The 21,698-nt window shown below is 38.4% G+C and overlaps 1 protein-coding gene across 1 annotated transcript; it reads right to left on the bottom strand.

Annotated features, from left to right (window-relative positions):
- Positions 1-42: 42 nt before the first annotated feature.
- Positions 43-20,794, bottom strand: LOC112055203 (tubulin-specific chaperone D). Its single transcript, XM_052884539.1, has 18 exons — positions 20,236-20,794; positions 19,565-19,724; positions 18,915-19,038; positions 18,428-18,678; positions 17,580-17,734; positions 15,561-15,768; positions 14,435-14,676; positions 13,417-13,686; positions 11,856-11,994; positions 11,013-11,195; positions 9,164-9,400; positions 8,297-8,572; positions 7,838-7,997; positions 6,983-7,223; positions 5,516-5,684; positions 4,139-4,278; positions 2,906-3,061; positions 43-1,108 (listed from the first exon to the last, which is right to left on the bottom strand). Exons 1-18 carry the CDS (start codon positions 20,593-20,595, stop codon positions 980-982), a joined length of 3,600 nt encoding a protein of 1,199 aa, XP_052740499.1. The 5' UTR covers positions 20,596-20,794; the 3' UTR covers positions 43-979.
- Positions 20,795-21,698: the final 904 nt, after the last annotated feature.

Raw genomic sequence — 21,698 nt, 5'->3', positions numbered from 1 at the left:
ACTCCTTTGTTCAATCAAACGAAAAAACAAATAAAAAACTCATAATAAGAAAATGTAATTTATTTCATCCAAGTTATTCATACATTCCTTAATAAGCATTGTAAATTCATACATCGTTTTCTCGTAAATTAAAAAATATATTGTGCAATTAACAATCGGTTAATATAGTTAAAATAAATATTACGTTTTAAAGGCACTAAAGCGAATTACAATTTTCCAGCAAAACTTATTATTTTTAACCAACTTCCAAAAAAGAGGAGGTTCTACGTTCGGCTGTATGTATGTTTTTGAGACTAGTGTGGACGCGAAGTAGTTCCGTAACATAGCTACTAGTCCAATAATTTTAGACATTTAGAACCCCAATCTGGGGAAAAATTCCTACTGAGCTGAATTTTTGACTGACCTTTAACTTTTTTAGCCACGATAACGATGTCTATTTTTCACATCTTCACAATAGCACTGTAATAAGGTGTATACAAAAATTCAGCTTACTAGGAATTTTTCCCCAGATAAAACCTAAAACGACTGGACTATACATGGTATGGTTTTTACATACCCACAAAGGGAGGTAATGATAACAAACCCCTAAGCCCCTACGGCCATATTCATAAATATGGATTAAGATTTAAACCTCAATTTACTTCAAAGAAATAATTTAATTTTTTAGACCACTCTAAGCCTAAGCTATTAAAAGTTCACATTACTTTAAAGTAAATTGAGGTTTAAAGGTCGTAGCTCATTAGACCCACCCGGGACCCGACCCGCACCGCCTCGGCACTAGGCGTCCACTTGATGGCGCTGTTTCAATTCCATAGAAATTCGCGTTTACGTTAAAGCGATAGTAACAGTATCAAACTGCGTACAAAATAAAGTATAGAGAACTAAATTATTGCGACCATTATATTAAAAAATAAATGTTTAATCATTAGATCGAACTTTAAGCGCATATAATCAATACTTATATGTATAATCACAGATATTACAAAGCTTGAGCTTTGCTCTTCATAACGGGTCGTTTTATGCCCATCAAGTCGCAAATCTCATTTCTGATAGGCCTTAATTCGTTGATGTCCTTTTCCCAGTCAGTCTCAGCCAGAATAGTCATCACCTGAAACGAATTATTGTCTATATATATAAAAATGAATTGCTGTTCGTTAGTTTCCCTAAAACTCGAGAACGGCTGGACGGATTTAACTTATCTTGGTCTTGAAATGTTCGTGGAGGTATAGGGAAGATTTAAAAGGCGAGAAAAATTAGAATAATTGCGGGGAATACTATAAAAGCAACCCTTTTATATTTCTCATACAAACGTTAAACAGTCAAGGGGTACAGGTTGGTAAGGGGTAGGTTAGAGATAGGGTAGGGGTAGGGTAGGGATAGGGAAGAAGTGCACATAAGTCAAAGCGAAGCTTGACCTGGTCTGCTAGTTATTTATAATTATTAGATTTATACTCTTAAACAATAGGTTACAATCACAGTTCGTTTCATGTAGGATATATTTATTGGTGTTAAATATTTTCAATGTGTGAGTTTACCTCCATGTCCTGTTTATGTCAAAAATACTGTTTATGTCAAATACTGTGTGTGTAAATTAAAGTTTCTATTTCCGAAATCAATTTCTAAGATTTATTCTATAGGTTAACGAATGCGAAAAGGTCGTTTTATGTTATCTATGATTTTTCCAAGATAAATAATTTTAGAACTCAAGAACAGGCTCACCTATACAAACCAAATGGGCTTTGTTCGGACTATTTAGTGGATGGCTTATGTGAAGTTTACACAAAATCGGTTGTCATTTATTCGACTGTATTTATGTCCGTCACTGCTGTGACAGACATAAATACAGTGTATTACAGTGTCCATGCCGATACGTAAATTGTAAATTAACCTGACGGACTTTAATAATAATGACTGTTTAGTTCACTAGATCGCCAATAGATGGCGTTCTTACGGAGACGCTTGTCAAGACTCTGACATGAATCAAAAACTTTTATGACATTGACAATTTGTGAAAAGTGACAAGACAATTTTGAATTGATTCAGTGTGCAACGTATTCGCAAATTATTAACGTTTTTTTTTTCTTACAATTCGTGAGTGTAAAACAATAATTAAATCTCAAAGACTTTAAAGATTAAAAGAATTAGACTCGGTAAACCATTAGTGAGTGTCTTCAATGACCGTACTGTTTTTTTTACTGACATTTCATATTATTCTGACATTTTACTTATACTATTTCGACGTTTTAATTTTATTTTTGATTTTGTTTTTATATTTTTCTTAATATGGGTATATGCCTGAAATAAATGATTTTTTATTTTATTTATCACAATATTTGTAACAAATTAATTCAGAAGTAGGGTAGGGGTAGAGTATGAGTAGGGTAGGGGTATAGTAGGGGTAGGGTAGGGGTAGCGTAGGGTAGGTTAGAGTTAGGGTAGGGGTAGCGTAGGGGTAGGGTAGGTGTTGGAGTAGGGTAGTGCAGGAATAGGGAAGAAGTGCACATAAGTCAAAGCGAAGCTTGACCGGGTCCGCTAGTATATAATATTTTATGTATAAAAAGTTGGCAACCCTAGAGCGAGGGAACGACGCATGACGTCATCTTTTTTCGAGTGTGCAGTCCATCGATTTATAAGACGTTGTTGTAATGTATGCTAGGTTAACATTTGTAGGTAGTCACATAAAATATGTCATCTTTCTGTGTGTGATTAAATGGCGTATGGTAAACCGTGTTGTAACTATTATTTCTCTCTCAATATATTTCAGTAAAATTTCCGAGTTTAATATGCATTCGGACAATTGGAAATTGTACGTAGAAAGGTTGGAACATAAAAAAAAAAAAAAAAAAAAAAAAAAAAAAAAAAAAAAAAAAAAAAAAAAAAAAAACAACCACGGCGACATCTATACCTGATCGAGGGCTTCCTGCTCTAGCGCACACTGGTCACCATACAGCGTGAGCGCCTCGTAGAGCCGCGCGGCAGCGCATCGCCGCACGTACCGGTCCGCGTAGCACACGTAGATCATCAGCTGGCCCAGCGAGCGGGACATCACCACGCCGCCCACCTGATCATCACCGTCGTCATCATCGTCTGGTGATGACAATGGGCTCATGATGATGATGGTGGTGATAAGCATTACCATCGTCATCATCATTTACCCATTTCAATGAGCCACTTTTACAAGGTTTCATTACATAAGGCAACTTATTACAAGAATATGGTGGTTGACTCCTCAGACCAATTATTATTGTATAGGACCTGCATCGCTAGACGTTATTTTTCTGTTAAAGTATATGATCAACGATCTAATGCGATTATTAAAACTGTCTCAATGAAATCGATGTTAAATAATTGTAATCGTGTTCGTCGGTTAAAGAGCTCCGTAAAAATACCTTTTTGTGTAATTGAATTGTGTAAAAAACGGGCAAAAACTTCTAGTTTAGTTTAAGATATATACCAAATCTAAGCTCGTTTTCTTCAGAAAATGACAGACAATTTTGTTCGTGACTATGAATGCGATACAGGTCCTTCTATAATTGGTCCGAGGGTTGACTCATATCAAATTTAATATTTAAAAAAATAATTTCGTGTAGTACATGGAATAAGGAATAATAAATATCGATATGAATTATTACAAGTCAAGGATTTGATAGTAAAAATTAATTTAAAAATTATGTAATATTTAAATTTTTTCCAAATGTCGTCCATTGTGTGACGTCACTATGTTACTTAATATCACTAAGGCCTAGATCGGACGAAAGATTTTTGCACGATAAATCTAAAAATTGGTCGTACTCGACTAAAATACTAAAGTAGGTACGGCCTCTAAAGGAATAAACGTCAAACTAATTATTAACCGACTTCCAAAAAGGAGGAGGTTCTATGTTCGGCTGTATGTATGTTTTTAACAGATAACTTTTGCTATGCATTCCGTTTGGTTAAGGTTTAGTGTTAACGTGACGTTATGAAACATAAAATATAGACCATCACGGCCGACAGCGTTTTGACTCGTATTGTCAAAAAATAATTAAAAATTAAAATTTTTATGTATTCTTGACAGGATTTATTATTGACATAGGAAATGCTGTCAAAATGCTAAAAATCAAATAAAAGGAATCGTAAAATCACTTTTCATATATACCTGAATCAATTGACACAGAACATTAATAGAATCCAGAAGCTTGTAGATATTTTTGCCTCCTCGAAGTTCTAATTGCAAATATTTTAATATGTCCAAAGCAAATGTTGATTCTGAGTCTTCTAATATTGGAGATATTGAGCCTGGAATAGAAGGAATAAGTATGTATAAATGACATAGATAGATAGATATACTTTTTTTGCACACCACAAGGACAAATACAAGTGAAATAAAAACATATTAAGAAGAGTTCAGCATACAAAAGGCGGCTTTATCGCTAGTCAACCATTCATAATATCGACTATTACTTAAAATTATAAACTTTAAAAAGTCCCCTAATAAGTCAGAAATTCATAATTTACAAAACTACGTCATAATTTATACCAAGTAGTTATTTTTTCATATTGTAAATGGCTGAATCGATTTTGATGAAACACATCTAAGGTCCGTTTTAGAGACTGACAACCAAAGATTTTATATCAGACTAGCTGACGCCGCGTGGTTTCACCCGCATGGTTCCCGTTCCCGTAGGAATACGGGGATAATATATAGCCTATATATAGCCTATGAATGGGCTATCTAACACTGAAATAATTTTTCAAATCGGTTCCTGAGATTAGCGCGCTCAAGCAAACAACCTCTTCAGCTTTATAATATTAGTATAGATATGTCACAAAGGTGGCTAATTGTCTTAATTTCATTTAGTCACATTGTAAACAACGAAAATTATTTAAACAAATAATTCCAAATGTTGACTACAAAGTCGAGTTGTGGGTTCAGAAAGTGTAAAAACTATATATACTCTTCCGTCCACACCTTTTGTTGGATAATCCTTCATGGATGAATTTGGGATAGGCGGGGATATAGGGGGATAACTGTCAAGGGATTCCTTAACCCTGCATACAACAATCATAAGTTCGTGACTCCACTCAAGGTCATTCTTTTCCATTCTAGGGTCTTATTTTGGTTACAGTTTCGATTTATTGATGAAGTTGTCCTGAGTAATATAGTGAATATAACCTTTGTTCGACATTGGTTTAGTAATCCTGAGTCTGCTTAAAATACATAAATATATATTGTAAGTAAAGACAAAACTATGCATGTGTGCGCTCAGTGGAGTAGCTAATTCGGATAACTTTTTGCGGTGATTTTGTACGCACGTAATATATTTAATAGTATAAACGGTAAGAGCGGTCGGACTCATTATCGAGGGGTGGTGGTTCGATTCCCGCCTCGTTGGTCTATTATCGTATCCACTCCTAATACAGTCTTTGCCGACTAGTTGGAGGGAAATGGGAATATTGGTCATATTTAAAAAAAAAGATATGGCAAATATTCTTAAAAAAAAACTATATCACCTCTCTTTATAGGTCACAATACCTGAACTGAGCAGCCTGTCCAAGAAGTTGAACATGGGTCCCGTGATCCGCTTGACGTGCAAGTTGTCAGCGAACACTTGCGTGATGGTGGCGCAGATGCTCTCCATCGTCTGCCTGTCCTCGTGCAAAGTGTTCAGATACGAAAACAGAGACTGTGTCGTATGTTTCACCTATAAGTGGAAACAATAGGGATGATGACAGTTTTTTAAATTGTATATAAATTAAGAGTATACTAATAGCAAAGCAATTTAGTAAAGTAACAGGGTATCTGCGATCATTACTTTCGGAGCTACAGGGATTTAAAGTGTCAGATTTGCGGCGCTCTATATCACTAATATCTTTGTTATTTGTGCGTTTATGTTTATAGTTCATTTATTGAAAAATGACACATTTAATGTAAGGAAGCTAAAACTGTATGAATTTTCATCTAATTACGATAAAAAAAATTAATAGATTTTGAAATTTTATAATCTTATTTATTTTGCAAATATCCAGACAATCTTTGTCTTTTATGTATAAATCAGTTAACATTGTCCTTATTTACCAGAATGTATCATAAAAATCAATATATTCAAACCTAGTCATCATCCCCATTGTTCGGTGGAATTAAAATTTCATATTATTTCTTATTGAGACTTCACAACCCTAATACACTACTCGCGGAGATGATCAAAGTAAATCGAATATGTGTCGACACAAACTTTACTTCGCTTTGTGCAACCTCAACACCGGTAAAGACGTACCGCCAAGCCATTTAGCATTCTGGTACGATGTCGTGTAGAAACCGAAAGGGGTGTGGTTTTTCATCCTCCTCCTAACAAGTTAGCTCGCTTGCATCTTAGACTTTACGATCTAGTTCCTCCGTCCCCATTTTACCACAGAACAGCGAGACGCCGTGAAAAATGGCATCCTTTTGTTGTCAACGTCCAATCAACCCGCACTAAACGTTTTGCGTCAACGTTACTAATAAGAACTGCCAAAATATGGAATGCCCTTCCGGCGTCTGTGTTTCCTGACACGTATAATTTGTGCACCTTCAAGGCAAGAGTGAATAGGCAACTTCTAGGCAAGCGCGCTTCATCTTAGACCTCATCATTGCTTTCCATCAGACTTGTTTGTGGTCAAGCGTAAGTAATACTACATAAAAAAAAAAAAAAACAAAAAATCACTTACTATCAGGTGAGATTGTAGTCAAGAGCTAACTTGACGATGTGTTACAGACGGTGTCTCAGTAATAGAGTCCCGGTTTCGGAACTCTAAAAATACCGAGCAAAGCCTCATCATCATCATTCATCCATCCAAGTCTTCCAAGTTAATATTATGCTTCTTCTAGTGGCTACACTCACTAGACTCGCAGGTCAACTCACCAAGCTCTCAGTGAGCATGGTGTGCCCCGGGAACAGCCACAGCACCACCGCCGAGCTCTCGCTGTCACTCCTCACCCCCACCTCCTCGCAGGTCAACTCACCAAGCTCTCAGTGAGCTCGCCAGCGCTGACCACCAGCCCCTTGAGCACGTGGTACCGGTAGGCGGGGAAGGCGAGCAGCTGCACGAACCGCGGCATGGTGTGGCCAGGGAACAGCCACAGCACCACCGCCGAGCTCTCGCTGGCCGTCTCCGGCTCGTCGCTCCTCCTCACCTCCACCTCCTCGCACGGGAATATGCGCTTTAAAGCCTCGTGGTGAGGTATGTTGGCGATAGGAGGGTCACTAGTTAAAAAAAAAACTACATCAGATAACATTTCTTTCAACGTTCATAAGCATAAAAAGCCCAAGTATCTGGAAGTTATTTAGAGACAAGAAGACCTTAAAATAGTCCATACATAGCGAATGTCTTGGAAGAATAACTCATCTGTGACAACATGCACAGTTCGAAGACTCTTCTTTGGACGAACAGTCTTCAGACTCTGGGGAATCTTTTTTGTTAAAAAAAGAATCTTAACCGAAAAGATGTCACCAAGTTTCACGAACTCTGCCAAACCGAGATGGTTTTTGGTGATTTTGGTTCACTTCTTTCTCAAACCTGACCATGTGTTCTATAGGTACATCTATACTAATATTATAAAGCTGAAGAGTTTGTTTGTTTGTTTGTTTGTTTGATTGAACGCGCTAATCTCAGGAACTACTGGTCCGATTTGAAAGATTCTTTCAGTGTTAGATAGCCCATTTATCGAGGAAGGCTATAGGCTATATAGGCTATATTTATCCCCGTATTACTACGTGAATGGGAACCACGCGGGTAAAACCGCGCGGCGTCAGCTAGTACTGGATATACGTGAATGTTGACTTAGACATTGTGACCTGTAAAACTAAATCCCACCAACTTGTATATAAGCGCAGTGAATATCCGTCCGGCGTGCGCGCGCGTGCGGTCGATCTTCTCCACGGCTTGCTGCGCCACGCCGCACGCGACTGACCGCACGGCCGCCGCATCGTTCAGCTGCGGCGCGTCTGCGGCGCATTGACGACACAGCGACAGTAGTCCTGGCAAAATAACCATCTAAATAATTGTCATGTCGTTTAACGCTTAAACGATTTCTAATTTATGTGCTGCTAACTATAGTCCTCGCAAAATGGTTCAGTCGCTGAGATACAATAAAATAAGATCTGCAAGATAATCAAATTTACTGACATCTCTCAACCAGTCGCAATGCTACAGTGGCCATTGCCATATTGGCAAAGGCGCTATTAGAAAACTCAACATTGGCACATCTTGGTAAGACCCACCACAGTGTCACTTCGGATATCTTTGTCACGTTGGTGTTATCGATTAGTTAGCTAACCTGTCATGCTAGCTTCTCTGACCCACGCGCCGATGTCACCCCGCATGTCCACAGTGTACTCAGACAAGCACTCCAACAGCGCCGTCCTCATCTCGCCCACGAAGCGCTCCAAGCCGCTGCCGAGGCCCAACGTCTGGCACACCTCGGTGAGCCCCACCACGGCGTCGCGCCGAGCCTCGGCCCACGTCAAAGTCACTTCCGTCACTTTGGTGCAGTCGATTAGCGACTGTATGACGAGTTGCATTTGTTCCGCTAACACGAATTTTGGTAGAGCACCTGTGATCAATTGTTAGAAATCGTTTACGGCATTTTAAAATACAGTACAAGGATCTAACGTCACAATCTTTGGTTCAACTTTTAGACTATTCGACATCTCAGTGCCTTCAGGAGTATACTGAGCCTGTTTGCCTGTTGCTGGGGCCACAAAGGAAAAACGTCAGGCGTTAATTAAGGCATTAATTTCTAATGCCTTATTGCAGTGGCCACACTTGAACGACTTAACGTTAATGATGTACCGGCACTCGAGCTAACGCTTAACGTCTAACGCCATTCTTAATGTCGGTGAAAATTAACGCGTTAAATCGTGGCTACACTAAGGTTTAACGCCTTAATTCACGGCGTTTCAAATGAGTGTGGCCCCAGCATGTACGTTATGTTAATCAAATTAGCAAATACGGGTCTAGTCCAAAATGCTAAATGCTAAGTGCTGTAGCACATAATTAATAGGATATATATAATGTCTGAGGGCTGAAAGAGGGATCAATCCAATTCCATCCACTGAATAAGACATTTAGACATCATTGGGGGGGGGGGGGGACATGCTTATTTAAGATATTAGTAATTTCAGAAATTTCTGTTTTAACTTACCGAGAGCCCGTGCATATCCCATTCTCAGAAACTGTCCATTCACTCCAGTGTTGCCCAGTTGGCTGCAATACTTCTCCACGAGTTGCATCCGTTTCTGCTTAGCCGTGACGTCACCGTAGAGCAAGTTGTCGTCTTTGAGGTACTGGTCGAATACATGCGGCAACGCTTCGATGGCTTTCTCTCGAATCGCTTGAACTTCGTGCGAGAGACACTCCTCGATGAGGTTGAGCCATTCATCTGTATTTTACATTGGAAAATGTATACCATGTCCAGATTGAATTGCGCTATTTGGTAAATAAACAAACCCTTTTGTCGATGCCAAACTTTCATAACAGTTTTTAGAACCATCAAACTATTAAAACACGCACAAACACTTTGTTCTTTACAATCCACCTATGGAGAATCATACAAACGTAACATTTTTTTAATTAACACAGGGTTTAATCAAAATTTTTAGAAATAAACGAAATTAAACACGAAATTATGCACACAGATTACATTTTAATTAATTAATTTGACGTTTCGTCTCTCTAAGGTTGTGCCAAGTAAAACTGTCACCACAGATTAAAAATGAACGATTTACCGATTGTAAATATCGAATGTATTCCGTTCAGTATCGATATCGTAATTGAGTAATTTGAATAAAGTAATTTATTCATAGCGCTGTTTAGTTAGTTACGTACTTATATGTTAAAAAAAGATAATGCGTTAACAAGTACTGCCTAAATTTTTTAGTACTCTTTTAATTTATAACAAACAGATACAAGTGAAAAAAAATGTTATTTGATAGGTATTAATTAATATGCAACAGAAAGAGGTAGATAGTTAATATCGCGCGTATTTTGACTGTGTGATTAGTGTTGCCAACTTAGAAGTGAGTTTTTGAGTAAAGTGTTTTTTTTACAATTGATATAAAATTCGATTAGTAGTAGTTAATTCTCGATATAGTTCATCAACGGCCCATCCCTAGGATGACGTCACAACTAATGTCAGTGATGAATACGGCCATATTTGTTTACAAAATTTTGCAATTCTAAAAAAACGAAGTTTATGTCTATTACTTCTATTATTCAACAAATAATAATAGTATAAGGCGGAGTCTAGGTGATAGACGACACCTGATATGATGTAGAAAATTATACTGTTTTTTAATTGAAGTAAAACTTCTTTAAAAAACCACGCTTGACTTGAGGAGAAAGTTGGTGAATGAGTTAGAAAAAGAGTGCTGCCATCTAGAGGCATAGTGACGACAGTGTTTGTTATTTTAAACTACCAATAGATGGTGTTCCTGGATAACTTAGAAACAATCTCTTTTTGTACAACTCAAGAAGATTGCCTGGAAGAGATCGCTTATAAGCGATAAGGCCGCCTTTTGTATTCTACTTTTTCTTATGTTTCTGTTTTGCTTGTTTTCTTTTATTTTTTGTGGTGTACAAATAAAGAGTATTAAATAAAAATAAATAAAAAAAAGAACCTGTTGCGGTGCAGTTAGTTAAGCCTGAGACACATAGATGGCGCTTTGTTTTTATTTTTAAAAGAAGTTTTACTTCAGTTGTGTGGTCTACAAACACTCGATTTTATGTGATTGTTTTTTAAAGCCCAACATTTTTTCGACGCAAAAAGATGGATGTTATAAGTTTGACAATGTGTCTGCGTGCCTGACTTTGGCACCGTTGCTTTTAAAAGGGTAAACCGATTTCAGTGTTGCTTTTTTTTTAATTAAAAGATTACCAGCGATGGTTCTTAAATATGTTTTATGAAAATAATTTCAGCTGTTTACACAAGATGGGGATGAGTAATGGAATATTTTATAGGGAGTTCACCCACCAGCTCTCACAGGGACACTCACCAACAGTGTCCTCCTTTTGCACGGGCGTTCTGGCGAGCGCCAGCTTCGCCAGACAGTGGCAGGCCGCCTGCCGCATGAGCTCGCCGCCGAGCCCGCGCAGCAGCTGCCGCGAGCGCAGCTCACCCACCAGCCCGCGCACGCGCGCCCATAACTCTTCGTCCACCAACGTGTCGCCTTTTCGACCTAAATATATGACGAAGAATGTAATAGACACAAGTGGATAATCTTTTGTTTGATGGTCTAAAAGCCAATCCAAAGATACACAACTGCCGGTTTGGCTCATCTTCGACTATAAAGAGATGCGACAATCCAGACCTGTGTAGTTTCTGAAAGACATGAAACAGAGCTCATAATGTCGATGTAAAAAAAAAAGGAACAGGCTATACTGTGTAGAAAATGCGTCTCTGTCGAAGCAATTGCCTGCGCCAAGACAGGCACAAGGCGTCAGACTATTGTCACCATTGTAACGAGAGACAAAGACGAAGAATGCTACTCTCTGATCAGCTAAGTTAGAAGACTCTTTGACAGCTTCTGGCTGAGAAAGAAACGTGGAAGACAGTGGTCACCTCTTGTGGAACTGTCATAGGAAAGACTTGACAATCAGGCTGGGACGTAAAATGTCACACAAATTTCGGGATTTTTGGGTCCCTCCATGCCAATTACATTGGCTCTGAATTTTGACTCATTTGTTTTCAAAGACTTCATTGGAGTATCTACAAATGTGACATCACTAAGGATTTCTGCCCCTGTCACACAATGTCACATTTCATAAATAGCGTTGAAGTGTGACGTAATTTACGGATGACCCCTTGCCAAACTGTTGAGAGGTCTGTACACACTCACCATCAGGTAAGTCGGCTTGAGAAAGCGCGTATATCGCCTCGCCTATACCGAGTATGGCACCGTGTCGTATATTCAGATCTATCGATTCAGTCTTCTTCACTAATTTGGGTAGTACCTCAGTTGCCACGTATTCAGGTATCTGAAAATAGGCAAATTGCAAGTAATAATTTCTAAAAACAAAGATTAAATAGTATTTTTATCATTAATTGGTTTGTAATAAAACTAATTACAAATTTATTTAAGTTTAGTTAAATTCAATCATTTGTTAAATGCAAGCATATTTTTACTACTGAGGCATATTGTACTTGATTTGGTACATTTTTTAATCGGAGTAATAAAATTAAACTAAACTTATTAAACTTTGACAACTCATATTAATATGTTCATTGGTCCAGTGGTAAACCTAGGTGGATTCGCATAATGAGGTTGTGGATTTGAGGCTTTAATATTGATCTTTTCTTTCTTCCAAATAATTCTCACTAAAATTTCTCTAACAACTCGGGGATTAGTGGTCTTACACTCCCGTGCCTCCTAGAGCACATTAAAACGGACGTATTTGTTTGTTTGTACTGTAGTAGGCTCCGAAACTTATATATTATCAATAATTCTTACACATATGGAAAGATCCATTATCAGCAAGTAACACAGGCTTTATTTTATCCCCGTATTCCCACAAGAATAGAAACTACGCGGGTGAAACCGAGGAGGGAAAGCTAGTACGGAAATAATGCTGTTAAACTTGATAACTTACTTCAATCATTCTTATCTTGCTTTAAAAGTTATATCACAATCATGAAATTTGGAAAATGTGAAGAATATAAGATAAAAAAAAACCTTAAAATTAACTTAAAGATAAACTTATTCTAAGAACAGTCAAACAATGACTGCCAAGAATTTGACATTGTCACTCAAATTTTAAAAAATAAGTTGTTCTATTTAAAAAATAATTTTAGTAAGCCAGTCACAGTAGATCACAATAAATACTTTTTTAATGGCAAATGATTTTCTTAACATTAGTGCGAGACTTGTGATAAAAGCCTTTCCAGATTATCAATTGACCAAATAAAACATATTTATGTATGACACTGGTTAATTTAAACTATACTTCAAATACCTACCCAAAAATAAGTCTACCAGTTCTCAGCCCATATGGGAGTGACGTAAGGCTGCAGGAAAGCTTGTCACGAGGCGACGCGTTTATTATTTTACTAGCTGACGCCGCGCGGTTTCACCCGCGTGGTTCCCGTTCCCGTAGGAATATGTGGATATTATATAGCCTATAGCCTTCCTCGATAAATAGGCTATCTAAAACTGAAAGAATTTTTCAAATCGGACCAGTAGTTCCTGAGATTAGCGCGTTCAATCAAACAAACAAACTCTTCAGCTTTATAATATTAGTATAGATTATTAAGTATCCCATTAGTGTGCTTTGAAGTGTGAAGGTTCATACAATGAATGCATAGCTGGTCTGTGTCTGTGGCGTTATAATGAGTTTTGTCCTTCAGGGTGTCTGGCGAAGGGTAATAAGGGTAGGATGGCAGTTGAAAGAGATCTAGCTGACCTTGTCAGTGAGTTTGCTCAGCGCCCTAGCGGCCAGGTCGCGGATGGCGCAGTCCCAGTGCTCCAGCTTGAGCGTCACCAGGTGGTCGAGCAGTGGGCGCGTGTACTCCGGGTAGGAGGCCACGGTGGGCGCGACCACGAGGTAGGCGTGCGTGCGCGGGCCCACGGACTGGAAGTCGGCCGCAGTGAGCACGTCGATGCCGTGTGGGAACAGGCCGTGGCGGCCTACGTTCTCTTGGTAGGCCGCTGATGCAGCGCGACGACAGTTTATCTGTGGATGAATATCGTTCGGAAGAAATTAAATATCACGTGTCTCAAACGGAGAAAGAAAAACATCGTAAGGAAACCTGTATACCTGCGAATTTTCTCAATTCTCTACATATGTGAAGTCTGCCAGTCCACATTGGGCCAGCGTGTTGGACTAAGGCCTAACTCCTCTCATTCTGAGATGAGACTCGAACTCAGCGAGCCGAATATGGGTTGAGAATGATAATGATGATTTAACTAGCAACGTTTTGTTTGGGTCACATTTTGTCGACGGAAATTACTAGTAGTATTATTAGTATTGACGCAAAATATTGCGTAAATGATAGCAATTGTTCATTAGCGTATTGGTCGTAGCGTTGCCTTTAGCCTTCCTCGATAAATGGATAATTCAACACAAAAATAATTTTTCAATTCGAACCAGTAGTTCCTGAAATTAGCGCGTTCAATCAGGCGTTAAAGAGTAACAAGTATGTTTGGACATAGATCCAAACATCGATACAAACTTTCGCGTTTATAATATTAGTATATATTTAAGCCTCAATAGCTCAACGGTGAGAGCGGTTGGACTCATCACCGAGGGGTGGTGGTTCAATCCTTACCCTGTTGGTCTATTGTCGTACCCACTCCTAGCATAGTCTTTTCCGACTAGTTGAAGGGGAATGGGAATATTGGTCATATTATAAAAAATATGGCTAATATATAAAAAAAAAAAAAATTAGTAGGAAGGATAGATATAGATTATTGATACTTGCCTCTCGGTCAAAGCAAGCGGTGGCAATAAGCGAGTTGGCGAGCAGATCAGCGTGCGGAGCGAGCGCGGCGGCGTCGTACGCGCGCGCGATAGCCCAGGCGGCGTGGCAGGCCGCGTCGCGCGCCGCCAGCCCGCCGCCGCCGCCGCCGCCTCCGGCCGCGCGCGCCTCGTCCCGCGCCAGCGCCGCCGCCGCGCAACGCACCGCCGAACGCAGCTGCCGCGGCGAGATCAACCCGCGACGACCTGCAACCATAACACCCCCAATGAATACGATGTTGTACTCAAACTTTATATAGTTAACCCTTGAATGCAATCTGATCTGATGGTACGTTTTTTTTTTGTTTTTGTTTAGTTAAGTCCATCAGTGATCAGTCAGTCGACTATAAACTGATTTTTTGATAGAAGAGGATGTTTTTTAGATTGAAGTTCGCTACATTAAGCGCCTCTTCGTGTTATGGTCATACATTGGTTGGTCCACCACACAACCCTTCCATGGTGGATCGCTTTAGCGTTTTCGTCTTACCAGGCGTTATTAGCAATTTGGCAAGACTGTTTGTGTGCTCTAGTAGTCTGCTTTTGTGTTTTATTGCGTTTTTTGTTATTTCTTCTTTGACTGATCTGATGGTATGTGAAGATGCAATCTAAGATGGAAGCGGGCTAACTTTTTTTTTATTCTTTACAAGTTAGCCCTTGACTACAATCTCACCTGGTAAATGATGATGCAATCTAAGATGTAGGCGAACTAATTTGTTAGGAGGAAGATGAAATCCACAATCCTTTCGGTTTCTACAGGACATCGTACCGGAACGGTCAATCGCTTGGTGGTACGTCTTTGCCAGTAGGGTGGTAACTAGCTACGGCCAAAGCCACTCACCAGCCAGACCTGGCTCAATTAAGAATACCTCATCCGGCTCAGCAGGGGATCGAACACCAGGGATCCGTTTTGTAAATCCATTGCGCATACTACTGGCCGTCAAAACTTCAGTCGCCGTCCAGTTGGAGGGGAATGGGTAAAAGATATGGCAAATATTCTGTAAAAATAAAACGAAAACATAAAAACATATGGGAAACGACGCAGTATTGACGTTGCGACGTCACACGACGCGATAATGAGGCATCGTCCTTACCCAACTCGGCGAGCGCCATGCAGCCGCCGTGCCAGGCCGTGTCGCGCTCGTTGTCGGCGAACAGCACGAGCACGCTGTCGCACACGTCGGCCGCGGCCAGCGCCGGCAGCCGCGCGCCGATGCGTCCAACGCCCTTGGCCGCCGACCAGCGCACCACCGTGTCGTCGTCGCGCAGAGAACACAGCAACAGCTCCACTACGTCCTCTACCTAAGGTTGCCAGTCGTACTATATTATATAGTACTAGCGGACCCGGTTAAGCTTCGTTTTGACATAAGTGCACTTATTCTCTATCCCTACTCTACCCTTCTATACCTCTACCCCTACCCTACCCCTACCGCTTGACCCTTAAACGTTTGTATGGGAAATAGAAAAGGGTAGTTTTTAGGGGTTTCCCGGAAATTATTTGATTTTTTCTCGTTTTTTAAACCTTCCCTATACCTCCACGAACATTTCAAGACCAAGATAAGATAAATCCGTTAAGCCGTTCTCGAGTTTTAGCGAGACTAACGAACAGCAATTCATTTTTATGTATATAGATTGTACTATATTAATGGTCTGCGTACTATATACACTGTCGAAAAATTATAGTACGCAAAAATATTATATTTTTTTACATTAATTTTCGACAGGAGTAATAGCATATCCGATCTTATAGTTGGTTTTCATTATTCTTTAAATTAAATGTGAAAAACCATGTGAAACTCTTATTTTATACAAAATAAATTAAAAAAGCAATCAGTGCCATTAAATTGGGTTTTTATAAAAACAAACAGCCAACAAATACATTATGTCTATTTTTTATTTATTCTATTTACTCTATAAAATACTATATTTTCTTTAGTGTACTATATTTTTTACAGCTTAAATATGAAAAATACTATATTTTTTTTAAAAAGTGTTGGCAACCCAACCTCTACCTAAAATTATTCAGACCTAGCGGACGCGTGCGCGATTTCTTACAAATCCCGATAGATTTATCCAGGATAAAAAGTAGGCCTATGTGTCTTCCCTACCACCTACAACATGGGTATATTTAAGTCAAGAGTGAATTGGCATCTTCTAGGCAGCGAGTTCTACCATAGGCTGCATCATCACTTACTGTCAAGCATGATTGCAGCCAAGCGCTCACCTTTATAATGCAAAATAATAATATTAATTATCCAGAGCAAAATCTATTTCCATTTAAAATTTCAGCTGTATAACTTCATAAAGGAGGAACAAACATATACACACACACAATAGAAGTAAACTATCCATAAATCTATACTAATATTCTAAAGCTGAAGCGTTTGTTTGTTGTTTGTTTGAGTTTGTTTGTTTGATTGAACGCGCTAATCTCAGGAACTACTGATCCGATTTGAAAAATTCTTTCAGTGTTAGATAGCCCATTTATCGAGGAAGGCTATAGGCTATATATTATCCCCGTATTCCAACGGGAACGGGAACCAAGCGGGTGAAACCGCGCGGCGCCAGCTAGTCCTCGATAAATGGGCTATCTAACACTCAAAGAATTTTTCAAATCGGATCAGTAGTTCCTGAGATTAGCGCGTTCAATCAAACCAACAAACAAACAAACAAACAAACTCTTCAGATTTATAATATTAGTATAGATATATCGGAGGATATTCCGGGTATTATATATTATCCCCGTATTCCCACGGGAACGGGAACCACAACGCAACGAAGTAAATAAACTGATTAAGTTATTCACAATGGCTGAATTTGTTTGTTTCAGTACTCTGTGGACATAACATTCCATGAACACTCAAATATATTGTAATTTTCTGGTGCTCAGACACGTTTAGCAGCAAAATTTTACGCTACACGACAAAACTGCTAAAGTAGTCGGAACAAGCCTTAAGGCCTAGTTTGGACTACTTTAGTATTTTAGTGGAGTACGAAAAATTTTTGAATTTACCGCCCAGAGATCATTTGTACTCGACTGAAATACTAAAGTAGTCTGGCCTATTAGTTAGTAACAGTAGGTTAGTATAGTTCAGCAAGTAGAGTGGGTATACCTCTTGCGGAATGTCCTGGTCGTCGTCGTCGGGCGGCGCGGCGAGCGGCTCGGTGTCGCCCGCGGCGGCGCTGCTGCCGCCCAGCGTGACGGCGAGCGAGCGCGAGCCGCGCGTGTAGCGCCACGACGCCACGCGCGGACGCAGAAATGTTAAACCTTTTATTTACAATAAAAATATTTTATAAATCAAATATGTCATTTCATAACTTATTTATTTTAAATGATGTATGGTTTGTTTATTAAATGTTATATAAAATATATTAACCATACTTAATTGTTCATTAATTTAAGAACAAGTTACTTATAATTATTATTAGATGTGAAATGGCTAGTGATTTATACCCTCATTTATAATTTGTTTGTTGGTAAACAATACACATCAAGAAAGGCTGTAGTATAGTCTTGATTTTTAGTGAATATTATGTAATACCTGCTTGCAGTGACTCATGCAGCTAATTTCAAAAACATAAAATACTTTGAATCATGCTATAGATTTCTTAGAATTAATAAGTAGAATTATTTGAAAACAGAACTCAAATGTTTATGCTTTAATGTAATTCTCATCTCTAAAGCCAAGCATAAATATTTTAGTATCAAGTTGCCAGTGAATTAATGAGGTAGAAGACAGAGTTTTGTTATATGTGTGCCTAGCAAATGCACTTTCGAGGCTGTGTCCAGCCATAATATACAGTTTCTGTTTTCTGTCAAGTATTAAATAGTTCAAAACAAAAAACAAACTGAAAGAAAATAATTTATAACTAAATTAATTTGAATTTTAATTTAAATTTCAGTGTATTTTTCTATATCAAAATCATGCAGTACTATAATGATAAAGACGTGTGACCTCACCTATCCTCTGCACAATCTTGACACCATATTTCCTAACCAACATTGCCTTGTGCTGCTGATAGTTCTGCTTTGTGACCCACTCAAGTAACTTGGGCGTGAAAGGCAGTAGGTCATCCCTCTTCCCATGTTTAAGCACTGCCGCAACTGCAGCCAACACACCATAGTGTATGGTGTTTTCTTCTTGCAAATTGGAATGTAAATCACATGCCCAGTCAAAGAATGAGCTCATGTATAACTCTTTTACATCAGACCTGAAAATTAAGCAATATAATATCTATCATTTTGTAGCATGTAATGGAAAAAAAGAAAAAAAAACATTAAATACATCCTAATTACAATCAGTATTATTTATTTACGTATGTATGTAGTATGACTAGTAAATAAATCAGATTAAATCTTTTTAACAATGTCAACATTTTATTAATTTAATTCATTTTACTAGACTTACAAAACATAAAATAATTTAAAGTTGATGGAAGAAAATTACCTAATCAAAAATTTTGAAGCTAAATATGCACTAGCTTCAGCACAACTGTCTTTGCTCAATGCATATGTCTTGCAAATGTTAAATATTCTCTCCATCACAGTTAATTTTTTTGATGTTCCTGCACCTGGAATAAAAATAAATAAAAAAAATAGTTTTGTTTAAATTTATGGAAATGTATGGAGGAAGCCAATGCCAAACTAAAAGTTTTCAACAAACAAATTCAAAATTAAATATGCCAATATCTAGTAAGGCAATGGTTTAGGTCTTTTTTGTTTATAAATATTAATATTTTGTGTTGCATAATGACAAGATGAACAGATTGCAGGAAGCCACTGGATACTGGCAGCTCGAGACTGTTGTGCTTGGAGGTCCATGCCAGAGGTTTATGTCCAGCAGTGCACTTCCATCGGCTGTTAATGATGATGAGGGATGATGATGAATGATGTAACTCTGTATTAACTACTTAAGTAGGTAGTAAGTACCCAGTTGAAACTTGAAATCTGAAAGTAGTTGGAAGTAATACTATATTAGGAGTAGGTACAACAGGCGATAGTCCTGTGGGCCAGGATAGAACCACAACCTCTTGGTGATGAGTCCAACCCCTTTACCTATTGTGCTATTGAGGATTTACATAATATAAATAAATGTACCTGGCTGATCAGGAGCAAATCCATCAAGTCTGCTCATGTGAAATGGAATGATAACAACAATAGACAGCCACAATAGCAGAACAAATCTACTTCTCCAAGTTTCCTTGTCATCTGGACCCTGGGCCTCTAGGTATGTGAGAACTGTCAATAGGTCTGAAACCTACAAGTAGAAAAGAGTGTTATTTATTTTTGTATTTTGTTAATGACAAGTCTGATCACATTAATCTCTAATAGTTTTCAATTGTTTAGAGATTATTATCAAAGAAACACACAGACGAGAAGTAGTTTTATTTTTCTTAACTCATTTCATAATTTATTAATCATTTTTGTGGTTTCTGTTATTGTCACATTTGAAAAATTACAAAATATTTAGTCTAATAAGAATATCTGTGAGAGTTAGAGGAATTCTTAAAGTTGTAAACAGATGGTTTGTCATTAAAATCAATGGTTTGGAATTTTAGGGAATAACTAACTACCAGAAAATTTAATTTGACTTACAATTTCTCAAACTCTAAATCTAATTTGTGAATGATTTGTGATGAAAAGTTTTTACAACCATCATGTTTTAATAGGCACAGAGTAAATATAGGTCCAACTCTGTTTTCTAAAGTTATGGTAATAAATAGCATTTAATTAAAATAAAAAAAACAACAGCAAAATTATTAACATACCTCGTGCGGCAAATGACGAACCACCACTTTGTAACCCCTGACTCTGATAATTTGATACATATAATTAAAAGTGGCGTGTTTCAGCTCGAAAGGAGTAGTTTTATCGTTGATTATGCTCATGATCTTCGCCAACATCTTATCCAAATGAGGATCTAATAAATGCGGCTGTTCATAATACTGTTTTAATATTGTGTAAAGTTTCTCGTACTCCACTTCGAAAGCGGGTGTGTTATATATATTTTTCACGTTGTCTAACATGTTCAACACCTCCTCAACCTCGGAGAAATGCTCCAGGGCGCATCCCAGGCCAATATTGTCGCAGTCCTCATCCCGGTTCATGTCTGCATCAAGAGCCACCATTGTATCCGAAAAACAAATCAAAGCGACTTGATGATTATAAAATAATTTTAACACTATAAGTTAAATTTTCACTGAAAATATAACTTCGTTATATTATAATTACAGTGAGTAATTCGTAAAAATCGTAAACACTGAAAAATCACTGTAGGTACACAAAAGGAAAAACATTTGTCTTGCTATTCATTTGACATTGACATTTGACATTTGACAATAAAACTTTTTCTTTCCGTCATAGCCTGTCTATGCTTTATGGGCATGTCAGATCTCCAAGTCTATGGGTTATTTTTTTACCATTGCGGTTTTCAACCGATACTTTTCATAAAACCGTTAATGACATTGAATTACTCTTAATTACTATTTATAGCCTTAGACGAATTATATTTATCTATTATTGTTTCGATGTTTCGTCTTTGTTTCGATCGTTTGATATTTATTGGCCTATTGGTTCCATTCATCGAATTGTGGCACATCCCTAAATCATATTAGATTAGAACTCCGCGCTACGGAAGAAGTCCCGTAACTAAAACTTGAAATAAAATTGTAAGCATTTTACACAAATGACATTAAGACCCGTGATAGCCCAGTGGATATGACCTCTGCCTCCGATTCCGGAGGGTGTGGGTTCGAATCCGGTCCGGGGCATGCACCTCCAACTTTTCAGTTGTGTGCATTTTAAGAAATTAAATATCACGTGTCTCAATCGGTGAAGGAAAACATCGTGAGGAAACCTGCATACCAGAGAATTATCTTAATTCTCTGCGTGTGTGAAGTCTGCCAATCCGCATTGGGCCAGCGTGGTGGACTATTGGCCTAACCCCTCTCATTCTGAGAGGAGACTCGAGCTCAGCAGTGAGCCGAATATGGGTTGATGACGACGACATTAAGACCGTCAAGGCCAAGGCCATTATGGTGCGCGCAAGTTAAGTCTGCACGCGACTGGTGGCGCGCTAGATGCCGGCTTTCCCGCGATCTCTTTTCCCCGTCTAGAAACAGATAGAGATAGACAACAAGATTTGGCCGCATTTGATTGGTTCTTGATTTTGGCCAAGCGTAAATTTATCGCGTGCGTACTCTACCAAATGAGTAGAGCTATAAGTGCTAAT

The sequence above is a fragment of the Bicyclus anynana genome, chromosome 12 (genome assembly GCF_947172395.1).
Source record: "Bicyclus anynana chromosome 12, ilBicAnyn1.1, whole genome shotgun sequence".
Lineage (NCBI taxonomy): Eukaryota > Metazoa > Arthropoda > Insecta > Lepidoptera > Nymphalidae > Bicyclus > Bicyclus anynana.
Note: the sequence above shows the minus strand (reverse complement) of the source record. Positions and strands in the feature narration are given on the sequence as shown.

Coding starts and splice junctions, on each gene's coding strand:
- LOC112055203 (XM_052884539.1), bottom strand. CDS start 20,595: ATGGTGGCTCTTGATGCAGACATGAACCGGGATGAGGACTGCGACAAT. Junction 8,573..9,163: donor GGGATATGCACGGGCTCTCG/GTAAGTTAAAAC, acceptor AATTGATCACAG/GTGCTCTACCAAAATTCGTG. Junction 7,224..7,837: donor TTCACTGCGCTTATATACAA/GTTGGTGGGATT, acceptor TTTTTTAACTAG/TGACCCTCCTATCGCCAACA.